This window comes from Gouania willdenowi, chromosome 10 (genome assembly GCF_900634775.1).
Source record: "Gouania willdenowi chromosome 10, fGouWil2.1, whole genome shotgun sequence".
NCBI classification, from domain to species: Eukaryota; Metazoa; Chordata; class Actinopteri; order Blenniiformes; family Gobiesocidae; genus Gouania; species Gouania willdenowi.
This window is the reverse complement of record NC_041053.1, coordinates 21,251,035-21,277,298: the sequence shown is the minus strand read 5'-3', so window position 1 is coordinate 21,277,298 and position 26,264 is coordinate 21,251,035. Positions and strand designations below refer to the sequence as shown.

The 26,264-nt window shown below is 39.3% G+C and overlaps 1 protein-coding gene across 4 annotated transcripts in view; it reads right to left on the bottom strand.

Annotated features, from left to right (window-relative positions):
• Positions 1-26,264, bottom strand: part of gria3b (glutamate receptor, ionotropic, AMPA 3b) — a 120,997-nt gene that overhangs the window by 80,231 nt on the left and 14,502 nt on the right. For all 4 annotated transcript variants that reach the window (XR_003674965.1, XM_028460146.1, XM_028460147.1 and 1 more), the window contains exon 3: positions 6,574-6,813. Coding sequence is in view for 3 of the 4 variants with exons in the window: in XM_028460146.1 (XP_028315947.1) it covers positions 6,574-6,813 (240 nt within the window). In the remaining variant the exon portion in view is untranslated. The remainder of the gene's footprint in view (positions 1-6,573; positions 6,814-26,264) is intronic.

The window sequence follows — 26,264 nt, the reverse complement described above, 5'->3', positions numbered from 1 at the left end:
TGTATTTGTGGTGGAGGGGTGTTGTGGATTTTGGTTTGCAGGATTCCATGAGTTTTTTGTCAAAGGGAGGATTGATGATTTTGTCCAGTTAATGGAATAGTCTGATAATTTAGAGAAGCTGTTTATTAGATTAAATACTTCCTCTAAAGAGGATTGCGGTTCTTCCAAATAGAGTAAGATGTCATCCGCGTAAAGATTAATTTTGTGTTCTGAGATGGATGAGTGGATTCCTTTAATAACAGAGTTCTGACGTACAGCTGCTGCGAGAGGTTCAACGAATATTGCAAAAAGCAAAGGTGAGAGTGGGCAGCCTTGTCTGGTTCCCCTCTGCAGTGTGAAGCTTTGGGATGTTATTTGGTTTGTGGTTACTGAGGCCTTAGGTTTATTGTACAGGGTGGAGATCCATTGTATGAATGATTCTCCGAAGCCAAATTTGCCAAGGACAGTTAGGAGGAATGACCAGTTTACTCTATCAAATGCTTTTTCTGCATCGAGTGATAAGATTATTTTTTTCTTTTTAGAGTTCTGTGCCATGTTGATCACATTAAACAGTCTTCTCACATTGTCTGTGGAGTGTCTATTTTTAATAAATCCTGTCTGGTCTTGGTGTATAATTGACTGTACTACTTTCTCTAACCTGGATGTGAGTGCTTTGGAAATAATTTTTAAGTCTGTGTTAATAAGTGAGATGGGACGATAGCTTGAGGGTAACATGGGGTTCTTGTCTGGTTTAAGTAACAATTTAATGTTCGCTGTATTCATGTGACCTCCTACATAACCTTTATTTTTGATCTCTGTTACTACTCTGAAAAATAGTGGAGCCAGCATTGACCAGAAATGTTTTAGGAATTCAGCAGGGAACCCATCTGGACCTGGTGCTTTGCCTGTTGACATGCTGTCTAAAGCATTTTGTAATTCTTGTAAGGTTAATGGTGAGTCTAAGGTGGTTTTCTGATCTATAGTGAGCTGTGGTAGGTTTAGTTTATTAAGAAAGGTTTTAATATCTTCAGTGTCAGGGTTTAAATTTGATGAGTATAAGTTTTGATAATAATCACGAAAAATTTTATTAATGTCCTGAGGTAAGTTTAAAGTTTGACCTGAGTTATTAGAAATTGTTGCTATAAAGGAATTTTCTTTATTCCACACAGATTATGACCCCAAACTCAGAAGTGCTAATAACTATACCACAGTATTGCTAAGTATTATATCTATAAGTAATTGAATTGGTAGCTTTGTTTTTTTTTTTTTAGACAGACTTTTGTTTAGTAGCATTTCTAAGAGTTTTCTTCCCTTGAAATATCTTCAACCAGCCACATATATTCAAGCTCTTATTTCTATTTCTATCTTTCTTTGTGCATTTACTGCAACAATTTCCGGTGTAAGATCATTAAGCAGAAAAACAACCACATGGAATTCCTATTGCTTCAGTACCTGATGAAACACAGGAAGCCATTAAAAACATTCATCAACATGGTGTTTTCAAGGCTTTTTAGTGTTTTTACTTCAGACTTTAAATACAAGCAGGTATATAAGTTAAAACTGGCTCATTAGACATAGTTTATGTGTGACAACCTCTTGGCAAAATGTGTAAATGATTGTGATAATAATGCAAACACTATGCATGACCAATGCAAACACATACAGTAAGTACATATCATCCAGTTTATAGGGAGTACACCAAACAGTGCTCAGGTGTATTTATATGGGCTAAATTAGCATCATAGCATGGCAGGCCCTTTTAACATTTAATAGCTACATTTCACTATCCGGAATTAACAGTATAGATAAACAACATAATTATGACTGGTCAAAATTCAATTTTGACTGGGCATAATTCCAGTTCAAGACATCTATAACGTTGTTTTGACTAGTTAAAACACGATTAAAGATATTTACAAATGTCATTAAAGATATCTTTAATGAATGGGAGTTGAAGATATCTTGATTTGGAATCGTGACTAGTCAGAATAAAATTGTTGATATCTCTAAATGGAGTTATGGATAGTCATAATTTAGTTTCAGAAATCTACATCTCACTATCCATTACTGAATTAAGGATATCTGTAATGACAAACCCCATACACATCAATGGGGAAAGTAACGTCATTTATCCTGGGAGGAATTACATTGTGGATGTCTGACATTACAATTGTGGATAGGAGGAATGTCATTGTAGATATACGAAATGTTCATTTTGACTAGGAAGAATTACATTGCGGATATCTGTATTACATATCCAGACTAGCTATTACATGTTAAAAAGGGCTTGCCGTACTATGATGCAAATTTAGCCCATGAGCACTTACACAGCAATTTACACACTTCTGCCAAGAGATTGTAATATATAAAATATCTCTAATGAGCCAGTCATACCTGCTTGTATTTAAAGTCTAAAGTAAAGACACTAAAAAACCTTGAAAATACCATATTAGATATTTTTTTAGCAGAGTGAGACAGTTGTAAGCAATAGGTAATAACAAAAAGAGGGTGAGAGATAAAAAAAAAAAAAAAAAAAAAAAAAAAAACAGGTCAGAGTAACTCTGTAAATATAGTGTGAGGTGCTCTGACTTCACCTCAGTGAGTTTTTTTTACATTTTGACCGTTTTCCTTTGAATGGGTTCCAGCTCTCGTCTGGAAAAGATCATTGAAGAATAGTGCAAAGGATAAATATCTCCACAAAATCCTTCATCTGTGTTCCAAGTTATGGTCTTAAGTAAAGTGTTTAAATCAACTGAATGAGCTTGCACAACATGCAATCATAAAAATACATTCCACACTCTCAATCTTCAATACCTCCACTAATTAGCCCACTTCAGTTGATAAAAGCAGCCGGAGGCAATTAACATTTCAGCCGTCAGTTGCCAAAGGAAAGGAGAGGTCGGCTTGTATTTACCTCGAGGGCTGAAGAATTAGTCAGAGCACTCCAGTCAGTGTAAAGGTAACAAATCAGGAAAACTGATTTCTGCAACTAAACACAAACCAGATTATTGAAGCTTTTAAAAAAATGTGTGTCAAATAATGTTTATTTCCTCTCTTTTTGAATGAAGGAGCAGAAAATTGTGAATCGTGTCCACTGAGAGTGCCATTGAGTTTAAAGACAAGTCGCTGAGTAGGAAGGGACAGCGGGAAAGGCGGAAAGCACACTCAGAAAAGGTATAGAGGAGAGAGCGAGAGGGGGAACTCATAAATCAAGTGGTATAAGATTGCTGAATCAGGGTTGATTGTGCCTTGGAGAGACAATAAAGCCAGTAATCATCGGTCTCTGCAGCACAGACCTGGCAATTATCTTCCTATACCTGAGAGTCTGAACAGAAAGGCCAAGATCCATCTACCTTCACCTTATCACCCTTTACAGCTTCTGCTTTGAGGGGACATTCATGTGCTGATGGGAACTGATAGAGAGGAAAGAGCAGAAGATTCTTACCCTGAGAGGAAAGACTCGGAGAACCTGACACCCTGACCTGAAGGATGTTGTAGAGCTATTCAGAGAGTGGTGTTATCAGTTTGGATCTTTCATATCTCCCCCATCTGAACATCAGCACTCTATCTCCAACACATACACATTCCCTGTCAATATATCACCTCTGATAAGAGTAGAGTGGCCACTCATTAGGCTGGTATAACACTGGCTACTTTGGCTCCATTTGCTTCCCATTCAGCTGCTTCATCATAACGTCGGAGCTCAAACAGCTGTCTCATACTGGCATTTAGAGTACAAATATCTCTCAATTTCCCTTCAATGCATCTGAGCCTGGAGCATATGGGCCATCACTCTGACTGAAAGCACAGCTCGAAGGCCTAAAAGCATTTTTGCCAGTCCAATAACAAATCCAAATGAATAGCGAGGCTGTAATTAATCTATGCTATTGACTAAGTAAAACCTCCTGGTAGATCTCAGCTACTGCTCCTTTTTTTTCTTGTCTTTTAGTGCTGTGTTTTAGTCCCTAATAGGAAATAGCAAATAGCAAAGTTACCTCAAGTATTGCTGATTAATGCTTTGCACACAAAAAACAAAAACAAACTCGTGCTCTGTGAAGCAAAACAACCTCAGAGGGCAATTTGTCCATCAGAGATGCTGGCATATTCTATTGTTAACCACAGTTAACACAAATATCTGTTCAGCAACAGTTACCACCACTAAAACACCAAAGCACTTATTTAAAATAAGTAATAATTAAGAAAAAACAAGCATTTCATCAAGATTTCTAAATAAAAAGTTGCATTTAGTTTGCCATTGTGCTTGTATTATCTTGTACATTCTTGTTTTTCCATTCTGGCAACCGTTGAGATGTTCCATGGTAAAGGTTAGATTTATCAGCATTACAAGTTTAATCAACAGCAAAAAAAACAGAAACCTCCAAAAAGAAACCACCAGAGAAGACACCAGACAATCTTCAGATTGATTAACAACACTGCAATCTAAGACAGTTTGTTCAGAATGTTTCCCAGCAAGAGGGAATGTTTCTGAGGCTTTACTCTTTCATTTCAAAGCCCCAGAGCCTCTGGACTCTCTGTGCATGAGTTTGCATGTCCTCCCTGAGCAAGAAAATAAAGATTTGGTTTGAAGCTTACCTAATGAAGAGCTCTTTTCTCTGTGTAACTGCAGGGGCCACAAGGTACAAGTGACTAAGTGCACAATACACTGTGCCTCCTACTCATATGAGTCAGCTGCAAGCCGCTGCTAATGGCAGGACTAAACCGATAAAAGTTCGACAAATAAGTGATAGACAAGTCATGAAATGTTTTTTTTTTTTTTTGTCATGTAACTATTCATAAATACAATTGGACTGTGGGAAAAATGCAGTAAACCCATGCACACTTGAGAAGACCCCACAGAGAAACAACCTCTGACCTTACAGCTTTGGGCTGTGTGAAAAACCAAACCAGTTGTCAGTCAATTTACTTTTGACTTCCTAGCCACAAGGTAGAAAAAAAGGAATAATATAAAAAGCACATACCCTTGAAGAGCATTTTCCCTTGTCACTCCTTTGAGTTTAGCCTGCAGTCAGTGTTTTTATTGCCAGGGGAGCTGCGCTACCTGATAAGCGGAGGAAGACAGTCTCTGACACATCTGTCTGCTTGATGAGCCAAGTGTCAAAGCCCCCCAAAGTGCTGGAAGAACTGCATCAATAAACGACTTTAATCCCCTCCTGGGGCCAATGTCCTCCCACTAATAAGGGATCTTCTTACACCACTGGCAGTAAGGAGAAAGGTAAAAGTGGCTTGGCATGAGACTAAGCATGGGGGATGTACTGTGCACTGGGAATTGTGTGTACACAGGTAAAAGGCTGTAAATCACAGACACCTCCTGATGCCATCCTGGACTGTTTTATGTCCTCCTTCATTTTTTTATTTTTTTTATTTTTTGCTCCTTTGCTTTCCTACATCCTTGTTTCCTTCTTTAAGATGTGTATGTGTTTATCACACCTTCTCTTTCCTTCTTTGTCTTTTCCTTTCCAGGCTATTTTCCCCACCTCCGCTATGTGTTCAACTCTGCCCCAGACTGTCTCACATCCGAGATGCATGAGGAAAAGCAGAAGGATGAAGGCTGAGCTCTATTAGTTCTACTGAAGGACATGTGGGTTGCTAGCATCCGCAGGGATGATCCAATGAGTGTCCTAGTCAGAGTGACCCTAATTAACCACTTATTATCTGCAGGCTGTGCGGAGGATTAAGGTTCTCAGCTCTGGGGGCTACAGCCCAGGAGGAGACACAGGGCAGCACTGAAGCCAGCTTTGTGTTCGTCCTCAAAGCTAGACACAGAGAGATGTGAGCGCATGAGGCTGGATCAAAAAGAAAAACAGCCAAACAAGTGCAGCAAGCATGCCTCAAGCATGACAGGTGGCTTGGAGTGTATCTGCAGGTCAGCACCTTTTTATAATGAGCATCCAAACAAAGAAAATTCAAACTGCCATGTACATTGAAGGAGAAACAAATATTCCCCCTAGTTTCTGGGACACACAGGAAGCCAGAAATTAGCTTTGCCTGTCAAAAACTGAGTATATTCCTCTCTGGTGTATAGGTGCTGTTTGAGTAAATTGAAGTTTGTGTAGAGGAAGAGGGCTCATTATTCTTCTGAGATAACAAGCTCATTCCTTATTTGATATTAGAAATTCCTGAAAAGAGCACTTCCCCGTGCTGACATGCTGTCATATAAACAATATCTACAAGGCAATGCGATCTGAAAACAACACAAAAACCCCACATTCATGCAGCACAATAAGCAGCGCCCACAGGCAAGCGGAGACTCCGGTTTCTGCAGCGAGCATTTCAGTTGCAGCTGTGACAAACCTCATTCCTGATGAAAGATGAGCCAATATCTTCAACGCGATTAAACAGCAGATTAACCAACATCAACCCGCCGACTGTTAGAGAAATGTAAAGGTTGTAGCTCACGCACCAGTAGTCTGATCGTCATTTTTTTTATTACAAGTCTCGCCATGAAATAAAGCTCATGTTTACAAACCACCATCACCACAGAGCTTTAAAATGGAGTAAACACGAACAGTTGTAGTATTTACAGGGTTTTCATTGAGTAGTTACTGCTACACCAAGGTTTTGTTCATCACTTACCTCGGTCTGTGTCGTAGAGGTAGACAAACTTCTGCCATTTGTAGTGGGAAAGCAGGCTGAGGACGGCACCACGGAGGGCTGGGCGCATCTGGATGACAAACTGCACCTCGTTATCAGTGGGATAACTGGGTGTCACGAAGGAGGTGTGCAGAGCGCCGCAGAATGAGGTCAAGGTGTTCATGGACTTTTTGTCGTAGAAGCCGAAGATGGCGTACACACCACGGGAGAACTGGGAGCAAACTGCAGGAGTAACAGAAAGACAAAGTTCACCAGAGTTAAAGCATAGATCTGCTAAATGATTGGTTGTGATCTTTCAAATGTGAGATTCATCACAGTGAAGTTCATGAATGGATAAAAAATTTTTTACCTTAAACATCCACACAATGTAGGTTTACATTAAATCTAAACCCTTTTTTGAAATTGATGTGCATTTAAAAAGAATCTTCTCTTGTTTATATATATATATATATATATACATATATATATAAAAAAGAAGACAAAAACACGTTCTGTCACTGGCCGACTTTTAAATATCAATTTAGAATTTATAGAAACCGGCACTGACTGAACTCCAAAGATAGCATACAGATACCAAGAGCCAGAATTAAATCAAGTGAAATCAAGTGATGCTATGAATGTTCAATCCCCATACAAGGGGTGATAAGCAGAATGACTTCAAACAATCAGATATAATCACTCTGTTTTACTTAAAGTCAAATTTGAATAAGCGAGAACTTTTTTTTTCCTCTTATGATTTCCCGTGTGGGTAATCTCACTATTATTCCTCTGTAGTCTCTGTGATTGACTTTGATTATAGTGGCAATTTTCTTTACCGAGTTGACTTTTTTTTCCATTTAAATTTAGTGTTTTCATCCAGAAACAGGCAGGCAATCACATGATAACTATAATAATGTTAAATTGCTAAACAAGAAACCACCATTTTTTTCCACCATTTAAGTATTGTTTCGTCTCAGGAGCATGTGTTCATTTTTGTAACATTTGAGGTTTTCAACACGTGGAGACAGAAAAAAAGAAGAAGCTATTCTAAGACTATGGGCTGCCATATTTTCAAACTCTATCTAACAAACAGAAATATGTCAGCATCATTTTTCAATTTCAAAATTAACAAGCCTCTATCAAAAGGTTTGGAGAATATGGAAGCAACAGGATTGGAATATCACTGAATGATCTACCTAATTGGAGCTTTCACCAGTTATCGTTTTACTCCCTCATCCACATGGAACAATTAGCCAGCATTCTCAGTAGCTCAGAAGGCGGCTGCTGTCAACCACAGCAGCCGACACTAAAAGGAAAAAACTAAAAGATTCTGTCTTCTCAATTGATTTTATATCCATGTCTATATTAAACTACGATACATTATAATTAGTGGTACATCATTTAAATATGACTCCAAATATAAATTAACCAAAAAGGCCAAAATAATATTTATTAAGTTAAATCAAAGAGCATTTTTAACCTTTAACAAAAAAGATGTTAAAGGTTAAAATTGCAATTAGAATGTTTGTTTTTATCTCCACCGTAAACACTCGGCTTGACATTATTTTGCACATTGCATCGTGGGATATGGAGTCCTGTAGACCGATCCATATAATTGTTTCTACTTTATTATTATCTTGTTTGCCCTCAAAAACTCTGCCAAAGTGACTTTCCAACACATTTCTGGTGTTTTCATTGAACGTTGTGGCAAAACAATGGTGGATGTTTATTTTGGGGTTAACAAGGTTAGATCTGAATTAGAGGTTAGATTTTAGGCCCGAGCCCGAACCGAAATTCAGGCCGAGTTGGGCTGAGATGTCACGCATTAGAATTGGGTTAGGGTCGGGTCCGGCTTCAAGATATTACTATTCTTTATCTTTATTACATTAATATTATTTTTTAATAAACACAAAAACACTTCTATAATGTTGTGGCGTGTGATTTCTGCGAGTAGTGGGACGGGATATTGACTACATTGTGTTGCGTTTTGTTGTTCAGCGTTCACATTCACTGAATATCATTTGCTGATTTTGCTCATTCCTCACTTGCAGCTGGAGCGCAGGGAACAAATATGATTGCGTGCTTCAGTCAGGTCTGCGCCCCACGCACGGGCCGCCCGGTCTGGTCTGCGATGCTGTAACGGACTGGGTTCTATGTTCTGGTTACGTTCCACTTGTGTGTATTCAGTGCTTAACTGATGATGAGATTTCCCATGGCCGAGAAGGCATCATGGTTATGTGCAGCTTTCTCTGCTGATGTGTGTCTTTGTTTACATGTGTTCTGAGTGTTGATTGGCTGGGAGGCTGGAAAAAGGGCGGGCGTAAGCGGGGAAAAGAGTGAACAATTCTGTCCCCGTGGTAGTGTGGGTGTATGACGGTGTAAGACAGTTCTTTGTGTGTTTGATTGTTTATTTTTGGCGTGTTACTACACCCTCCATTAAAGCCTGTAAAACTGTGATAACGGCTAGACTTATTAACAATACCTTTTGGTATTGTTATAACTCCCCCTCGGGTTTGCTTTGGGCTACAATTTAACTGAATGGGTCGGGTGCGGGTTGGGTTGGACTTTATGTCCGCGGGCCCGGGTCGATTCGGGCTGTATTTTTTGGGCCCGATCTAACCTCTAATCTGAATATGACTGAAATGTGAGGTGACATCACGGGGAATACTGGGAACAAAATACGTCAAAAATGTTCAGGAAGAAACGCAATAAATCAAGGTAAGAATTAAGTAAAAACTCTTCTTTGCATCTGTCTACAGGACTTCAAAACCCACAGTGCTTGGAAAAAAACTGTTCTGACAATATAAGTAAGCAGTGTTTACAGTGGCGATTAGTCCAAACATTCAATCAGCAATTTCACCCATTTAATCATTTATTTCAAGCAAATGAGCTTTGATCTATGAGGCCTACACTAACTACGTTCGATAGTTCTAAGGCAGAGAAACAGTGACACATTAAGCAGTCCCCCTAAACACTGATGGAAAACAAAATCTTCTTAACTACTTGAAGCACCAGTATTGCAAATTGGCCTGAAGTAAACTTTAAAGAATAAAGTCAACAGCCAACATAAACATCTGCATGTCACATTTTTAACTATCACATCAGGGAACGAACGTCTCAGAGATCAAGAACATTATTTCTGCATGTGCATCTGCCATTTCATGAGCGACGAGAATAAGTGTTCTCATTAGTTTGTGCATTCATCATGCAGTGGGACAGTGTAAATTATTAGGCAGGGGTGACTTCCAGTCAGTCAGAAGATATTAAGTGCTACAGGTGTGTTTTGCTTTCCTGCTCCATGATGAATAAGCGCTCACTTATTTTGATTGACTCTCAACACTCTCAAAACACCCGTAAACACTTTAGATGTTGGTGCAGCGGTTGAATGAAGGGGGCTGGGCTCTGTTCAGCCTGAAGGAACCAGAGGATGCTTTTGTTCCTGATTGGCTGATGATGTCACTTAGAGTTTTGTCAAATAAAAGCTTCTTATTCTTCCAATGAAAACAATCCATCAGCATTATGACAGTGTGTGCATTTAAACCAACACACACTTGTTTTTTTTATTCACTCTTTCTGAAAATAACAACAATTATCCATCTTTGTGGAGACATGTTTCAATCTGTTTGATGCTAAACAACTCAACAGCATATTTGTATGTTGAGCCCAGTTAAGTTGTTGGCTCTGAATAAGAGATTAGGCAAACTGTGGAATTTCTCTGAATTCTATTGTCTCTCTAGCTGGGTTTCCATTACCCTTGGAAATGTGCAAAATCTAAATAGCGTAATAAAAACTAGTAATGGGAACACCTGAATGTCGATAAAACACTCAAATACCGCTAAAAAGTTTTCACGCTTTCATGAGGAAGTATTTCAGACGTTTCAATATTGAAATGTGTCGCAAACACGCTATGGAAACGTGACGTATCTGGTTACATGACCGCTTCTCTCCAAGAAAACATGGCGAGGTATGTAAACAGAAGAGGAAAATGATTACTTCCACATGAGACAACAAATAAAGGAATGCGTAGTGTTATAAGGAAGTTTGGAGCGTCCAAGTCTCACGGGATGAGATTTCACAGGATTTACGAGGCTCCTGCCCAAAACAACCTTCAATGGAATCAGTGCAACATTTAGAAATATCGCTTTTAATTTACAAAAATCTGTAATGGAAACAGCATCTGTCCCACTGCAGACAGCTCTTGAGGTGCAAGCTTCTATTCCTGCACTCACACAGTCCCCCACCTACACATACACTGCACAGCATCCTGATAACTACCTCAACAGATGGACAGCAGTATTGTGGGTGCATGCTGCAAGGTGAGTGGTACAATCATCCCCACAGAATGGAAGCCAGTAGGAGTCCCAGTCCCTGTCAGGACCCAGTTCTCTCTTCTTAATTTAGGCCAGCAGTGACAGAGAACCTATCCTTAGGGACCAGATCTGGCAGTCTTTTTGTTTCTGCTCAGCTGTTGGCAGCTTATTGCTATAGGTTGAAGCTTCGGGCCAGCCCGCGCTTCAATAAACAGACATTCCCACAGTGTACTGCATCTTACTCTCCTCAAACTTGTCTATTTTCCTCTCTCTCTTCCTCCCTCATTAGTGGCGTGGAATCACCGCCGGTGTGCTGCACCCTACCCTAACTTGTAATTGAAGGTTGTGTTGTGTATTGCGGTGATCCCACAAGCAATGCCTTGCAATGCAATCTGAGCTCCTGATATGTTTCCCCATGCTGATGATGCTTTCCCAGCCTCAGTCACACACACACACAAAGCTGTGATATTATTCTTTTGGGGGCATGCCTGGGTCACACTTGCTGCACCAGATGTGCCAAGGTTCTGCACCTCTGCCTCTCAGACACATGTACTCACACGCTGCTCACAAGCATCCTCATTTGTGACACAAAACGTGCCGGTTTTGGCAGCCATATAAATGCATTACCATATAGATGCAATTACAGTTCACGTAATGATTAATGAAAGCAGCGGTATTGATTCTAGGAGGAGTGCCGTAAGCTGAGCTGTGCAGAACTGCTGTTTGTTTCCTCTCCAGTAATCACTACTGGCACTTTTTCATGGTTAGAGGCTATCCAGCAATTGAACATCTTGACGCTTTGAGGGTTCAGAAGGTGTTAACGTACCATAGATGGAAGGGAGAACAAATTAGAACTGCTGAAGTTTAAAATAAATTGAAATTTAGTTCAATAGTTATTAAGGAAATATGTTATGTTAGTAGAATTGACCCGTCACTTATGTTTTTGAAAATTAATTCCAAAAAATAACATTTTACAAAGGCTCTGACTTTGAAATTCCTTGTTTCCAGCCTCAAAAAGCAGAAAAGAAAAACACCTGAGCTCTTATAATGCACAGAAAGGATGAATAGGAATGACTAAAGAAGTTTTATTGTATCACATAATTTTGTTTGACTTGTAATTCATATTTTTGGAGGAGCTGACCAATTTACTACCTTGCCATTTCGTAGTAAATGGGACTTTTATATCCTAATAAAAAACATCAAAGTTATGGATGGAGTGGCAGACAGCATGCACAAGATAGTATAAAAAAAAAATCCCAAACACATTATTTGATAAGGACATCTAGTTAAAAAGGTAAAAGAATGGACCAATTAGAATGCTGTCTGAATTTAAAGGATTGGCTCATTTTTACCATCTTGGTAAATAAACTATCCGCTCAGTTTGTTTACCTTTCATGTCTAGATGCACAATTTGGTCATCGTAAGAATTTGCAGATTGCAGTGGTGTCTAAAAGCAAGTATATTGTGACTTACTGTACCCATCTTAACATATTTTTATTTCCCATGATTCCATGTTCACTTTTTTTTAACCACTGATTTCTTTTTTTTTTTTGACTAATCCATCTGGTCATTGCCTAAAGCACACTACACTTAAAACCCGGCATTGTTTCTCTGCACCTGAGTCAGTCTTTCCTTTTTTTTCTCCTCTAACATTTCCACTTCATCAAAACTGCAGTAAAATAAAAGGTGTATATTTAAAGGAGACTCTAGGGACAGAGCTGTAGTGGAGAAAAACCTCAATCTCTGATACAACTATGAGCTGGAAACAATTTATATAAGTGATTAACATGAATAAGATTTAAAAAAAAAAAAAAAAATCACTAAATGAGCCAGTCAAAGAACAACAGTAGGCAAAACTTAAAAACAGTGTCAACTTGAATCTCAATAGCATAAAGATGCCCGCAGGTGAAAAGAAAACTGCAAGCACATAAATAGTCATTAAATGAAGTTGCATGAAGTTGCAAACATTTAGCCATAAATAACCCCACTTCAAATGTTTCTCTTGCTTTTCTAATTTTTTATCTAATTTGCTTTGCTTTCTTCCTCTGCCTCCTACTCGTCTTCCTCTCCTTTCCCGCTTCAGGGAACCATGCCTCTTGTCTCCAGTTCACTGGTCAAACACAGTGAGCCGCCCTCATTCCCTTTTATATTCAGGGCACTCTGCAGTGCTACAGGGATGCTACATTTCTGATGCACCACTTGAGATGGCTGGCCTGGAATGCTACTTCAGAGGGGTTTGTACGGCAGTATCCTGGAGGCATGCAGAGCTAATTCATAGGAAAAAAAAACCTTTTCAGGCCCTTAGAGTGGTTGGACCTCCATGCTGTAGTGTGACCCGTGAGCCTAAGCCTTGCAAAGCCTCAGGAGAAGGGCAGAAAACGTTAAATGTCAATGATGATTGTATCGCTTTAGCTTTTTTTTTTTTTTTTTCTCATCTCTTCCACAAAACCTGCATTCACGCTTCCTCTCGTTAATTCTTCACTCATCCACTTATCCTCCATTTTTGTGTCTCGGTCTTCTTCTCCCTCGGGTCTTCGTAGCTCTTCTCACTGGTAGCCCACCCGCTACTGACACCCCCGACCCCAGCCTCCATCAGGGCCAGGCAGTCCTGCTCTAAAGAAAAGGCTTTCCGTCACAGGGAGATAGCTTGTAAGTGCCCAGGGGATTCCATCAGCTCTTGTCATGTAGAAATGTGAAATGCTTCAAATGGCAGACCCAGATTCAAGAACTACTCAATGGAAACAGTTGGTGCTGAGGAAGGAAACTGTTACAAGCTTTAATCTATTTATGTTTCAAAGTACCTTCTTCAGAATCACAATGTTTTATTGGCCATACACATGCATACACACGAAGAATTTGACTTGGTGAACTGTACTCTCTCTAACAATGTAAACATTAAATAATAACAATCAACTAAAAAATATAAACAGAAATTAAAGACTAATATGCAAAAAACTAATGAGATAATATAACAAGATAACAATAATAACAATAATAATAATAATAATAATAATAATAATAATAATAATAATAATAATAATAATAATAATACTTAAATGATCCTGGTATCCATCCAATGAATAGCGAACACAAATGCGGATTCACTAAGCATGAATGATAAATTCGATACTAAGCTACAGGGCAAGGTTATTTATTAATTTATTTATTTTGCAGATTTGAAAAAATAAAAATCACCTCAATATCTAAGACGAACTTTTCTGTTTCCACTTCAACCCTCTGGAGTCCAGTGCATAACTGGCCATTTTGACTACTTTTGATTTTACCATTATATCTCACTATAAAAATGGTTCCACTTGCCTTGTTAGGTATAATTCTTTTTTAGCACAACTTCAGCTGTATGAATCTATAGTTAATTGTTCATTTTGACAGACTGTATAAACACAATGGACTTAAAATCACACAAAAACACCAAACCAGACTATTAAGGGTCAATCCCATGAAGTCAAACTGTATTGTGAGTGAATACACTAAATTAAATAGTATGTGTAGGTTACGGGGAAAAGTGAAATCAAGCTGTTAGTGTTTTCTTCACATCGTGATTTTCTGAGTGCAGAACCAAAAATCCCGCAAAATGCAACCATTGCAGGTTTGACAACCACAAATTATGTCATCACACAGGAAGATATTTGGCAATGAAAGAGTGAGAAATATTTTTCAAAAACAGGTTTAATAAATAAAGCAAAACAAATACTGTTGCTTTTTTCTTAACATGATGTCCAATTTACTCGGTATGGGATTCCCAGAGCTAAGTACCTCAAGTGAAGCTTGGGCTTTAATAATACAGTAGGTATAAGCACTTTCTGGTGGTTTAAATTGTGTATCTCTGTGTGAGTCCTTATGCATGTGCATGAGTATTTGAGTGGTGAAGTGCATGGTGATGGAAGAGCCTGGAAGGGGATTGCTGTGGCTTCCTAACCTGGAGCAGGACAGGGAATAAACGTCCTGTGGTCAGTTTTCATCAATGTTGTGTTTTTTTGTCAATAGGGTGCGCACACCACACGTACACGCACATGCACACAGAGAGAGAGAGAGAGAGAGAGAGAGAGAGAACTATTGTTGTTGTTGTTTTAACAGGCTGTGATAGAAAGTTTTTGTACAGCTGTGGTCCCAAATTGTTCATCTGTGCCCAACTGTAAATCCATCTGCTACTAAAGCACTGCTGTAGAGCAGATTATTTTGACCCCATTCACTTTTTATAAGGTCGATCAACATCTATACGGTCAACTCGGAGCTTCAGGGTCCCAAGATGCAAACTGATCTATTTGGCCATCGATAGTAGTTGACATTTACAAAACAAGACAAAACAAAACAAGGAAATCTGGTAATGTCAGGTTTGTGCACTATAACAACTCATGCAGAGTGTAGAGTAACAAGCACCGCTGGTTTAGATATTCCATGTCAGTTAAAGAGAAGCACATTCAATAACTTAGTACTTACAAGCTCAAGCTTCATTAAAGGGACATATGAATGGATAACTTCACATTCGAGACTGGAGATGATATAGAAATGTCAGCTGACTCGAGTCAGGAGGTGAGGCACTTGGAGACCTCTAATGGCCAAGTTATTGATAATACTGTGCAGAGGCAGAATATGGCGTACGAAAAGGGCAAAAGTGTATGAGAGGGGAAAGGCAGATGGTAGGAGACTTTTAATTGTTGTTAATGTAAGAACAATCAAATATACAATAAAAAAAGATGAATAGCTTTCCTTTGACTTATTGATTGTATAGTGTAGTACTATCTCCGCCGAGGAGGTAATATTTTCACTGTTTGTTAATTTGTTTGTCTGTTAGCAGGATTACGTTGGATACTTAACGTTTTTTTGACAACATTTTAACCAACGACACTCATCATTGGTAAAATTTCAAAAATTCATATCGCGAATCGCAATTGACCAGTCTCTATCAATTTTGACTCAGTCATGTTAGGTTGGTTCCTCAATTACCCCACCAAGTTCCATCAAGGTTGAACCCTGATTACATTACATCACATCACATTTTTTTAAAAAACAATAGGGATACTCATGCATTCGGACCTGCTGTATTGTTATTCATGGGGCTAGAAATTGATTTTGAGCCTTTAAAGACTGAATGATTTTGGAACTATGTTCAGGATCATTGTTCCAGATAACTGCCAAAATATGGCCTAGAGAATATTTTGGTTTTTGTTCTCTGAGACCTCTTGTTTAACAGTATTAAAAAGTAAATTTAAACAAAAATAAAATCTTGTCTCATCATCTATGTATACCTTCTTATCCTGTAGAGAATCACAGGAGATACTGGAGCCTATTCCAGCAGAAACAGGGTAATAAGGCAGTGTAAACCTCCCTGGATAGATAGCTTATCACAGGGCTTGACAGAGACAAGTTGGGGGCCACCAGCAAGACTTGAACTCACGATTCCTGCAGTGAGAGGCAATAATGTTCATCAGTGTGCCATGGAGTGACCCTTAAATAAAAATAGTATTTACTTAATGCCCTTACAATGCTAATAATGAAAAGAAAGAAGAAAAATAATGAAAAGAAAATCTGGAGAAAAAAAGGCATAGTCTTTGTTATGGAAAATATCAAATTGACTGCAGAGAATCGTGATGGGCAGCCTGTGATGTAAAGCTGACCAGAGGAGCACAGTCACAGAGAATAAAGGCAGCCCACACCATTCTCTTTTCTCTCTTATTGTTTTTGTCTGCAACCCTTCCCTCTGTCTTCCATTTGGATGATATAGACCTATGCTTGTGATAAAGGCCGGTGAGCAACCCTCAAGGGGGTCAATGGCTCTCTACTGCATCTTTCTCTGACAGATATGTTCCCCGTCAAGGTCTTGTCATTATGCTGTTGTTTGAACAGAGTGTAGCACATTGTACAGCAATCCCTTTGCAGGTGGAACACACTTCTAGGCTGTGGTTATGTTCGTTATCATTGTAATGTAATCTGTTCATCTTCAATCAAAGCGAAAGGAGCGGAAAGTTTGAACAAGAACACTCTAAAATTAAATAGTCAATGTATTGACAATTTTAAAAGTTTCGATTAAAGTGTTGTGATGCGTTTTGTGCCACTTTGATGTAAACTCTAGAGAAACCAGCAAAGATGGGACTCAAAACATCCTGTGATCTCATTTCAAACACTAGCTACTGCATGTCATCTTGACACATGTAATTAAGGGCCATCTACGCAAGCAGGTAACAGACAAGCCTTCTTGGCCCTTGTGTCAGACCTACAGTCATGCTCTGAAATCTTGGTCAATTGCATTGAACAAATAACAATCCCATTCTGAGCCAAGGACTGGCAGCATTTGCTGCAATGCAGTGGCAAAGAGAAGTGCCACAGAACTTGTCTTATCCTTTCAAAGATGATCACGCCTCTCCCCTTCAGGAGCATGTCAGAGGGTAGCCTACCGTACACGGGGAGGACAGCTGCTAAACGCTGACCTTTGGAGTGTGCCTGTGTGCATTTTAAGAGGGATTCAGCAGTGCATGAAACATGGAAGGCTTATGATTTTCTGTAATTGGATTTCCCAGAAAGCTGGTGACAAAGTCCCTCACACACAACTAATCCTCCCAATCAGCATAAAGTGGGCCCTTTTTTTGCAGATGAATGTGCGGAAAAAGGAAAAAAAAATGAAACGAAAGAGAATCATTAGTTTTGTCAATGAACAGGAAAGTGATTTTGTCACAGCTGGAGTGAGGCCGACAGCCTTTTCAGGTGTGCTCCTGCAACTCAAACACGGGCTCATCACTGTCTCTGTAGTAGGAGTGAGACCAAATGGATGAGACAGTCAGGGTGACCATGACAGCTACAAAACAGAGTAGAAGGGCTAAATGGTCAGATCAAATTATTACAAATTATTGCCACAGGAAGCAATTATTTCCAACACCATGTTTGAAAACCAGAGAACGTAAAGAGTTTGACCCATGAAGCCCACATAACTGAAAAAATGAATTTGTCACTTTAATGTAAGTATTACTCAAACCCTCCAAATGTGACAAACTGAATAAATATTTTTTTAAAAATGGCTTCTTTTTCTTTTAGATTTAATTTGAAAATATGACCTCCTTGGATCAGGTAATATTTTGATTTTGACTAGCGTTTAATTATTTATTTATTTGTCTGTTAGCAGGATTACATCAAAAATACATAACGGATTTCGATGCAATGAAAATTCCATTACATTTTAAAGGGGATTCGGAACAATATACTGATTCTGGATCAGTTTCAAATCATTGGCGAAAGATGAAAGATTCATCTCTCAAAATGTATCAATTACCTCAATGAGTTTCATCTGGAATAGATCCAGAGTGCGCCTATTCATCGCAATGTTTTCGGAAAATAAATAATCCAGATAACTGCAAATATCTGACAGAGTATATCTGGCGTTTGATTTAAGACTAAACAAGAGCAGTCAGTTTATTTGGATAAATATGGCACATTTGACTGAGAAACTTAGAAACAGAAACTCTAATCCACAAAAACCACTGTTCTATTACTGGTTGTAAGCAAAACCCAATATGTCCCAGTACAGCGGTATGCATGTGTGTCTGCCAAATTGCACCTTTAACCAATGAACAATGTTTCTGCAATGGTGTGGGCTTTGACCTGCCAACTCTCCGGTTATGGGCTGTCTGCACACTTGCCAACCTTGAGACCTCAAAATTAGGGAGATTTTCAAAAGAGCGGGGAGGGGGGGTGGTAGTTTGCTTTTGAAAGAGAAAATGAAATAATTCAATTTCACAGTGTTCTTTTATTTGAAAAACACATTTAAAGTAAGGAACAAATTCCACAGTACCCGTGCAAATGGTAAATGGTGGTAGTAGTAGAATAAATAAAATAAATAACATAAAATTAAACAAAAAAGGCATACATTGCATAAATTATCCATCAAAATAAATAAAAAAACGGCTATAACCATAACAAAAACTTCCCTACACATGGTTGTATTTGACGGTGCAATGCTTTGCAGCCAGTAACACAGCTCTTGAAGGAGCGTAGGTATGGGCAGGACCTTCAAAATTTAATTTGCAGGAAAGGAGTGCGTTAAGGGTTGAATTGTCCATCCTTGTTCTATTCTCTGTCACTATCTATCTAACCATGCTGAACACCCTCTCTGATGATGCATTGCTGTGGGGCAGAGTCTGGAATCTTCCATCTCTCCCTAGCATGGCCCAAAACCTGTCGATCCTTGCTTCCTGAGGAAGATCTTTCCTGCCAAGCACCTGGTATTCCACTACTTCTTCCCTCAGGTTATCCAGGTCCAACCGCAGCTGCGGCAGACTTTTCCCTAACTCTATAACTGCAAATGAAAATGGGCAAATTTAGCATAAGTGAGCTGGGGATATAATTGCTTTCTTTTATCCTCTTAAACAACTACCACCATCAATTAATGGGGATGCACGGTGCACCTGAGTTTGGAGAAAATTGATGCCGTGACTCTGGGTCCAACACGGACAGGTTTTGGAGGATGATGTTGTCGAGGGGGAATGCAGTTATCATCTTTGTGGTCACAGCTACAAAGAAGTCTCTAACTGCCCTGTGACACATGATCAGATCAAAAAAATTACAGGCATTGTATGATGGGATGTCAGTTAGCTCTTAGGAGGTAAGCTGATTTGGATAACACAATAATCATAATGTTTACTTGATCATCATTGGGACAGAGGAGGAAAGGTCATCCATGTTGTCCTCCAAGAGGTTTTGTGCAGCTGCTCCAAGGAAGAGTTCGCTGTCTGGCAACTGTAGGCTGGCATCCTTGAACTTGATGTCCTTCAGTGGGATGTCAGCGATAAGGCTGGCAGGGAGAAATCTTCCCATGAATCTTCTCACCAGGTTGGTCATCTCCAGGTGCAGCCTATGAACCATCACTCCTTCAGCCTAGAAACACATGATTGGATTATCAGTTATGAAAAATTATAACGGCATTATTTATGATCACAATTATGTAAGTTTATCTTTTGATAGGCTGGCTGACCTGAAACATAACATTGAACTCTGCCAGTGGTTTCAGAACCTGGGAGAGGAAAAGGAAGAAGAACTTTGTCTTCTTGCTGGTTAAATGTTCTGCCAGCATCTTCACCTTGCCAGGCTTCTCCACATCCTCATGACTGGCAAAATATGCCTGTAGTGCATCCCACTGGCAGAGCACCCGATTTATGCAAGTCAGCAAGCTGAGCCACCTGGTTGCACAGTATCGAAGTATCTTCAGAGTCTCTGAGTCTGTGAACTCCACAAACTCTTTGAAGATTTCACAACGTTTGGCACTGAAGTTGAGAAAGTTTTTTTTTTTTTTTTTTTTTTTTTTTTAAAGCGAAGAAATTGTTAAATAATGAAAACATGTGCAAGTGTAACATGTGACATATCAATATGATTACCTGATGTCAAAGTGAGCATATATGCTGCTGAGGATGTCTTCAATAGGCTGGCGAAGAGCCCTAATGCCACATCCTGTGGCTAGCTGGACCAAATGACAGATGCATCCCATGTCATTTAGGGATGGCTGCATGCCTTTGATTCTGCTGACAACAGAATTGTGCTTCCCCTTCATGACACTGGCATTATCACTATTAAATGCCACAACATTTCTCCAATCAATTGTTCTGTCACTAGGAATAAACAATATACAACATTACTTATTAGTGGTCTGTCTCCTAGCATATTGTAATGTATTTACATGGACATTAGTGACATTTACATTTACCTTAGCACTCTGTTCAGTGACAAAGAGGTTATGTGCTGTGCCACTGTTGCACACTGGCATGTGCAGAAACCTTGTCACCACCTCCTGAGTTTTCGGATCACAAACCCTGGCCAATATCACAAACTCCTTTAAAAAAAAAAAGAATATTTATTTAGAAAGCAATTTTCACTGACAGCATCCACAAATTGCTTTACAAGAGAAGTGTCAATACAAAATACATACTTTATCCATGTTTCGGCTTGTGCTTTCATCACACATCAAACCAAAGGGTTGGTTTTGGCACAGTTCGATCACTCCCTTGTCTAATTCCGGGGCAATGGCACCTATCAAAGTACATAATAATGTAAAAACTGTTTTTCTACTAACTGTACGTTCTGCTTACACACACACACACACACACACACAAATATATATATATATATATTTAACAATTTAATCTTAAAATACTAACTCTTAGAAAACAAATATTTTATATACACTTACCTTTCACTATTTGAGTAGCTTTTGTTCTGCCATTTGCGTACTGGCGAGCGATCTCTGAATCCGGGAAAATATCCTTCACGGATTTGTTGAAAACATCCGCATACGTAAATGGGATGTTACTTGTAGCTAACAGCATAGCCATCTTTGTCTCAGCAAAAGTAACTCCCTCAGGTCTCCATTTGGCCAGATGGCTCGAAATACTGGGCTGTTAACGGTGCTGCGTTGCAGCAGCCTTGTGCTTCTCTGACCGTTGATGACTCGTGATGTCCGTTCGGCCACCGTGTTCAATCGAGAAGTCTGACCTACACACATTGCAGGCCGCATAACCCTTCCCTTTTGAGCTGTCCTGAATAAAGTTAAATTGTTTTTTCCAGTCATTTTGGAATATGCCTGCAAATTTTGGAATTTGCAGGCATATTTCTTCTTCTTACATGCCGCCATGTCTCTTCTTCCTCTTCTATAATCGTTATTATTGTCCGGCCGTAAACGACGCTCAGTGAAGGATGGTCCGCCCCGGACAATGTCAGGGCGGAAATAGGGAGAAAATCGGGAGAATGGTGGCCCCGGGAGATTTTCGGGAGGTACAATGAAATTCGGGATTCTCCCGGGAAAATCGGGAGGGTTGGCAAGTATGGCTGTCTGCTCCACAAACAGAAATACTGCCAACAAAAGTTTAAACTGTGAGTAAAAACTTGGTTTCTTAGAATTTAAAATATGCTTTTAGATTATATAGTTTGTCTGCAAGAAAGTAGGAATTGTCTGCACAAATATTTGTGGTGGTATCTCATCTTTACAGAGCCTCATTCCACTACACAGTTTTGGATCCAATTCTGCAACGCAGAGAAAGTAATACCTGGCAGCTGTAAACCTGTTCTTACTTGGATGATTTGTTTTCTCATCCTCTTGTGTAAATAAATTCTTGTCTTTTTCTATTTTCCTCTGCTGCAAGACGGGATAGAAAGAGGCCTTGAAATTTCCATATTCCAGATAGAGTCCACATCATCTGAGTTTAATTCTTCCTGACTGGTGTTTTCTGTCCTTTAGGGGGATTTCAGATCTCCGTGTCTCGTATATGACTTAAATTAGAAGCTGAGTGTGTGCTGCATGGGGACACCTAGAGGGGATGCCTATCTGCCAATCTCATGAGCTCTACTTCCTGCTCATGTAAACTAAGCTTGTGCCCCTGGTTTTGCTAATCAAATTAAATATCACAATTCATATCCAATGGCAACACACGCACATACGCACAAGCTGTTGATAGATTTCCATTGTGAGACTTGATTACGAGGGTGAATTGCCACTGTGGGACCAGTCAATCTCTGCGCTTTGTCTTTCTGAGACATGTAAAGGAATAAGTCAATGAGGACATGACATGAAACTAGTTGTTGAACCTTGAACACATCCGTTAAAGAATTTGATCCTCTTCCCTGCCACTTTGTAAAGGCATGGTTAAGTACGCAGACTCTGGTGCCACTTTTCATCTTATTAGCACCCTTGCTGAGGCAATGCATTGTCCCTCAGTGATAATGCTAGAGGAGGTATTACAGAGCCTGAGATGGAAAACAGGGCCGTCGGCAAGCTTTATGAACAATGAGCCCTGCATCCACTGCCCTAAATGTGCCCGACTCAAAAAACGTTCCCAAAATTCCATCACAAAAAATACAGGATTTAACAAAGAACTTGGCCTTTAGTGCAACATCATAGTGGGACTTGGAGAGACTAGCCCAAGACATTTTCTCCCATTAGGTAAAAACGGCTGTCCAATTTCATTCCTGAGGAATATTTAACTGTTTTTCTAAGTCTCTATGCTTGAAGCGCCTTTTTAAAGATCTGTTTAGTGTTTAGTGCTACTCAAAGCATCTGAAGTAAACATTTTGCAAGAGAAAGTCACTAAAAAATGGCTAAGGTAAATTATTTAAAATCCTGTGACACAAAAAAGTAGAGGTAAGTGAAAATTATTTTTTGAAAGCTCCTTTAACATCAACTTCTAAAAAAGTTGTTTATTTCTTTACCAGCTGATACAGTTTCAAGGTGTGAGGAATTCATGTATTTTCCAGTTCGCTCAGTTTGTAGAAAAGGGTACAACTTGGCCAAGATGTTCACGAGACAAGACAATATGAAATACTGGCCTCATGACAACGATATGGAATGATACTTTTGGAAAGGGAAAAAAAGGATTAAAAAAATGCAGTTTGAAGAATAACCATGCTTTTTTGATTAGCTCTGGCATACTTGCATGTACTCTGAATATAACATTTCCAACTCAAGTGAATAAAAAAAGAAACGATGACAAAGATGAGGCCAATATTCAAAGTGCAAATAGTGCCACTCTGTAAAAACAGACCGACAATTCATGCCAGTCTTACAGTAAAAGGAAAGTATGTCGTCATCATGACATTCCTCAAACAAATAGTCATGTTTTAAAAACAAACTACAACTTTGCTTGGGACAGACGTAGCAGGGATAGATATGGTTTATTTTACCAACTTTAGCTACAAAATGACTTCACACTTAAGCTTATTTATGCAAAGAAGAGGCTCTATCTCACAACAAAATCTTGCTGTACCTCCTGAAATGAAAATAGCTACAGAACTGTATATGACATGGAATGACATATTTTGCAACAATATTATGCATTTCCATGATATTTTTCGCCATAATGCCAGCAAACTAATGCCTAGCAAGTGTAGCTAAATCCGATTAGCGTCAAATCTTAAAGGTCCCATATCATGCTATTTTTCACCCATATCCATTTGTTCTAAGAACTCCAAAAACATAGTATTTGAGGTTTATTTTCGCAAACTCGCCTGTTTTCCAGAGTTTTAGTCTCTGAAAAGTCACTTTCTGAGCAACTCCACACAAACAGGCTGATTTGCGGCTTACTTAGGCATATTCATGAGTGGGCGTGTCTATAGACGGGACACTGACTTCCTCCTCCACGCACGGTGATGCAGGGCCAGAGGACGGCCCGCCCTCCTCTCACCCACTCCATTGACGAGCTCATGCTGCTTTATAAGCATGAGACAGAGCGTGGGGGCGGGGCTTTCACCGGTACATACATAGACTGTAGAAAATACATACATAGCACTGCACGAACGACGCTGAAATGCTCACCTTCGTGGGTGTGTCTGTTACATGTCAATCACGGCAGAGAGCTTCCTGGAGGCGTGGCTTCTCCAGCTCAGTGCCGCTTCAAATTCGTCATTAAAGTGGGAAAGCGTCATCAAATTGGAGCGAGGTGTTTGGGCAAATCACCCTCTAACTAACGATTGAGGGAATCAATGAAAAAAACACTGAGAATGTGTATGAAGCCCTAATAGCACTTTGATGATGTTTAAAGCTCATAAAAGTCAATTTAGCGTAACATGGGCCCTTTAAGCAAAATTGTGTGCTATGTAATCTTGCATGATTTTAGCACAGACTTTTGGCTCACTTCTGCAGCATATACATATAAAACAAATTATTACAAAATGAAAATGGGTAAACTGATGCAGAAATGTTGAGAAAACGGGTAAACTTGTCAATGGAATTGGGGAAATGTTAAAATGTGAAATCTGATACTCTCGTGGTGACAAGCTGCCCCTTGTGTACAAACCTAAAATTTGTCTATGGTGGTCTTATGTCGTGACTTCCCTAAATCTAGCCCACATTTTCAGGCTCACCATATAATGCACGAACACTGTAAGTGGTCACTTGGTATCTCCCTCTTTTGCTTCTGCCTCCACTAACCCATGCATTTGTAAACATATATAAGGCAGTGAGCATGCTCATGTCTTTTTTCATCATACAGTCAGGGCTGCAAAGGGCACCAACATCTGAGAGTAGCTTTCTGTTCAGAGCTTCAGAATGGATTCAATCCAAATGGCCTTTTCATTCTGCAGCTGCAATGGATTAGCTCTGTCTCAGGTCCAAATGAGGTTTGCCTTTGTGATCTGCAGAAAACAAAGGCAGAGACCACCAAAGCAAAGATAGGTGGCAAAAATAAAATAAAGCGACCGCGATGATGTTGACCTATTGGTTGATGATGGGATGATAGAACACCTCAATATTTCATCCCGCAGCCGTGCACGGACACACAAACATGGACAGTGGCCTGGGAGCAACCGCCCACAGGTTTTATGTAGCCATGTGTGAAATGGCACGATCCACACAACAGCACTCAACAAATTAACCATTGAAGGGAGAAACAGAGGAAGGTCATGGTTGAAAGAGCACATCATGTTCACTTAATTTTCACTCATGGGGGTATTGAGCACTCGTGACAAACAGGCGACAATAAGAACCAAGTAAACATTTACGGATCTTCTTTACTTGCACACAAACATCTATCATATGTTGGATAGACTGATTGGCTGCTAAGACCAGCAAAGTGACGCACAATGATGATATATAGCATAAAGTGATTTAAAAACTGTATCCATCCAACATGATCACATGTCATTTCTTAGTGTCCCTTCAGATGTGTGTGAACATCTTTCCTCTCAATAAATCAGTGAACGTATAGATGCTTGTTAGGGTGACTCTCTGGGTACCTCGTGATACAATACGCAATACAAAGCTCACAATAACGATTATCTCACGATATGACGATGCTGCAATTATCGATATATTGGTCAGAAATCAATCTCCGATAATCTATGACATAAGAAAAAAAAATCAAGTGAAAAAATGCAATTTTCATTTAATATTTCTAAAAGACAATAAACTGAAACAGTGTCCTATGAACACTGACACTATTTTAATAAGACATTTCTGTAAATAAGTGTCAACATACCAATATAAACGAATAGGTATCTCCAATAGTGCTTTCTGTAAACAAAAAAAAGGGTTTTTCTTACCAGTGACACCATTATAGTGCAATATTCCAGTAAACAATATATTGGTTTCTTCAACAAACAGTGACAACATTTCTGTGAAGACGTACCTGCACATTTTAGTGAAAAAAAAATAAAAAAATCAATAGCTAATCGATTGTGCGAAAAAATATCGTGATATATCGCCGTATCGAGATATAGTCACACTGCTAAGTGTGACAACACATCAAAAGTGGTTTGAGTGGTTCACGGTTTTTCTTTGTACCAGTCAATTTATTCCAAAACATTGTCTACCCTCGAGTCTAACCTCTTAAACTGCAATCCCAGAAGCAGTAGTTATTTATAAATCCACCCTATCTGCAGAGGTGTTAGCCTGCATTA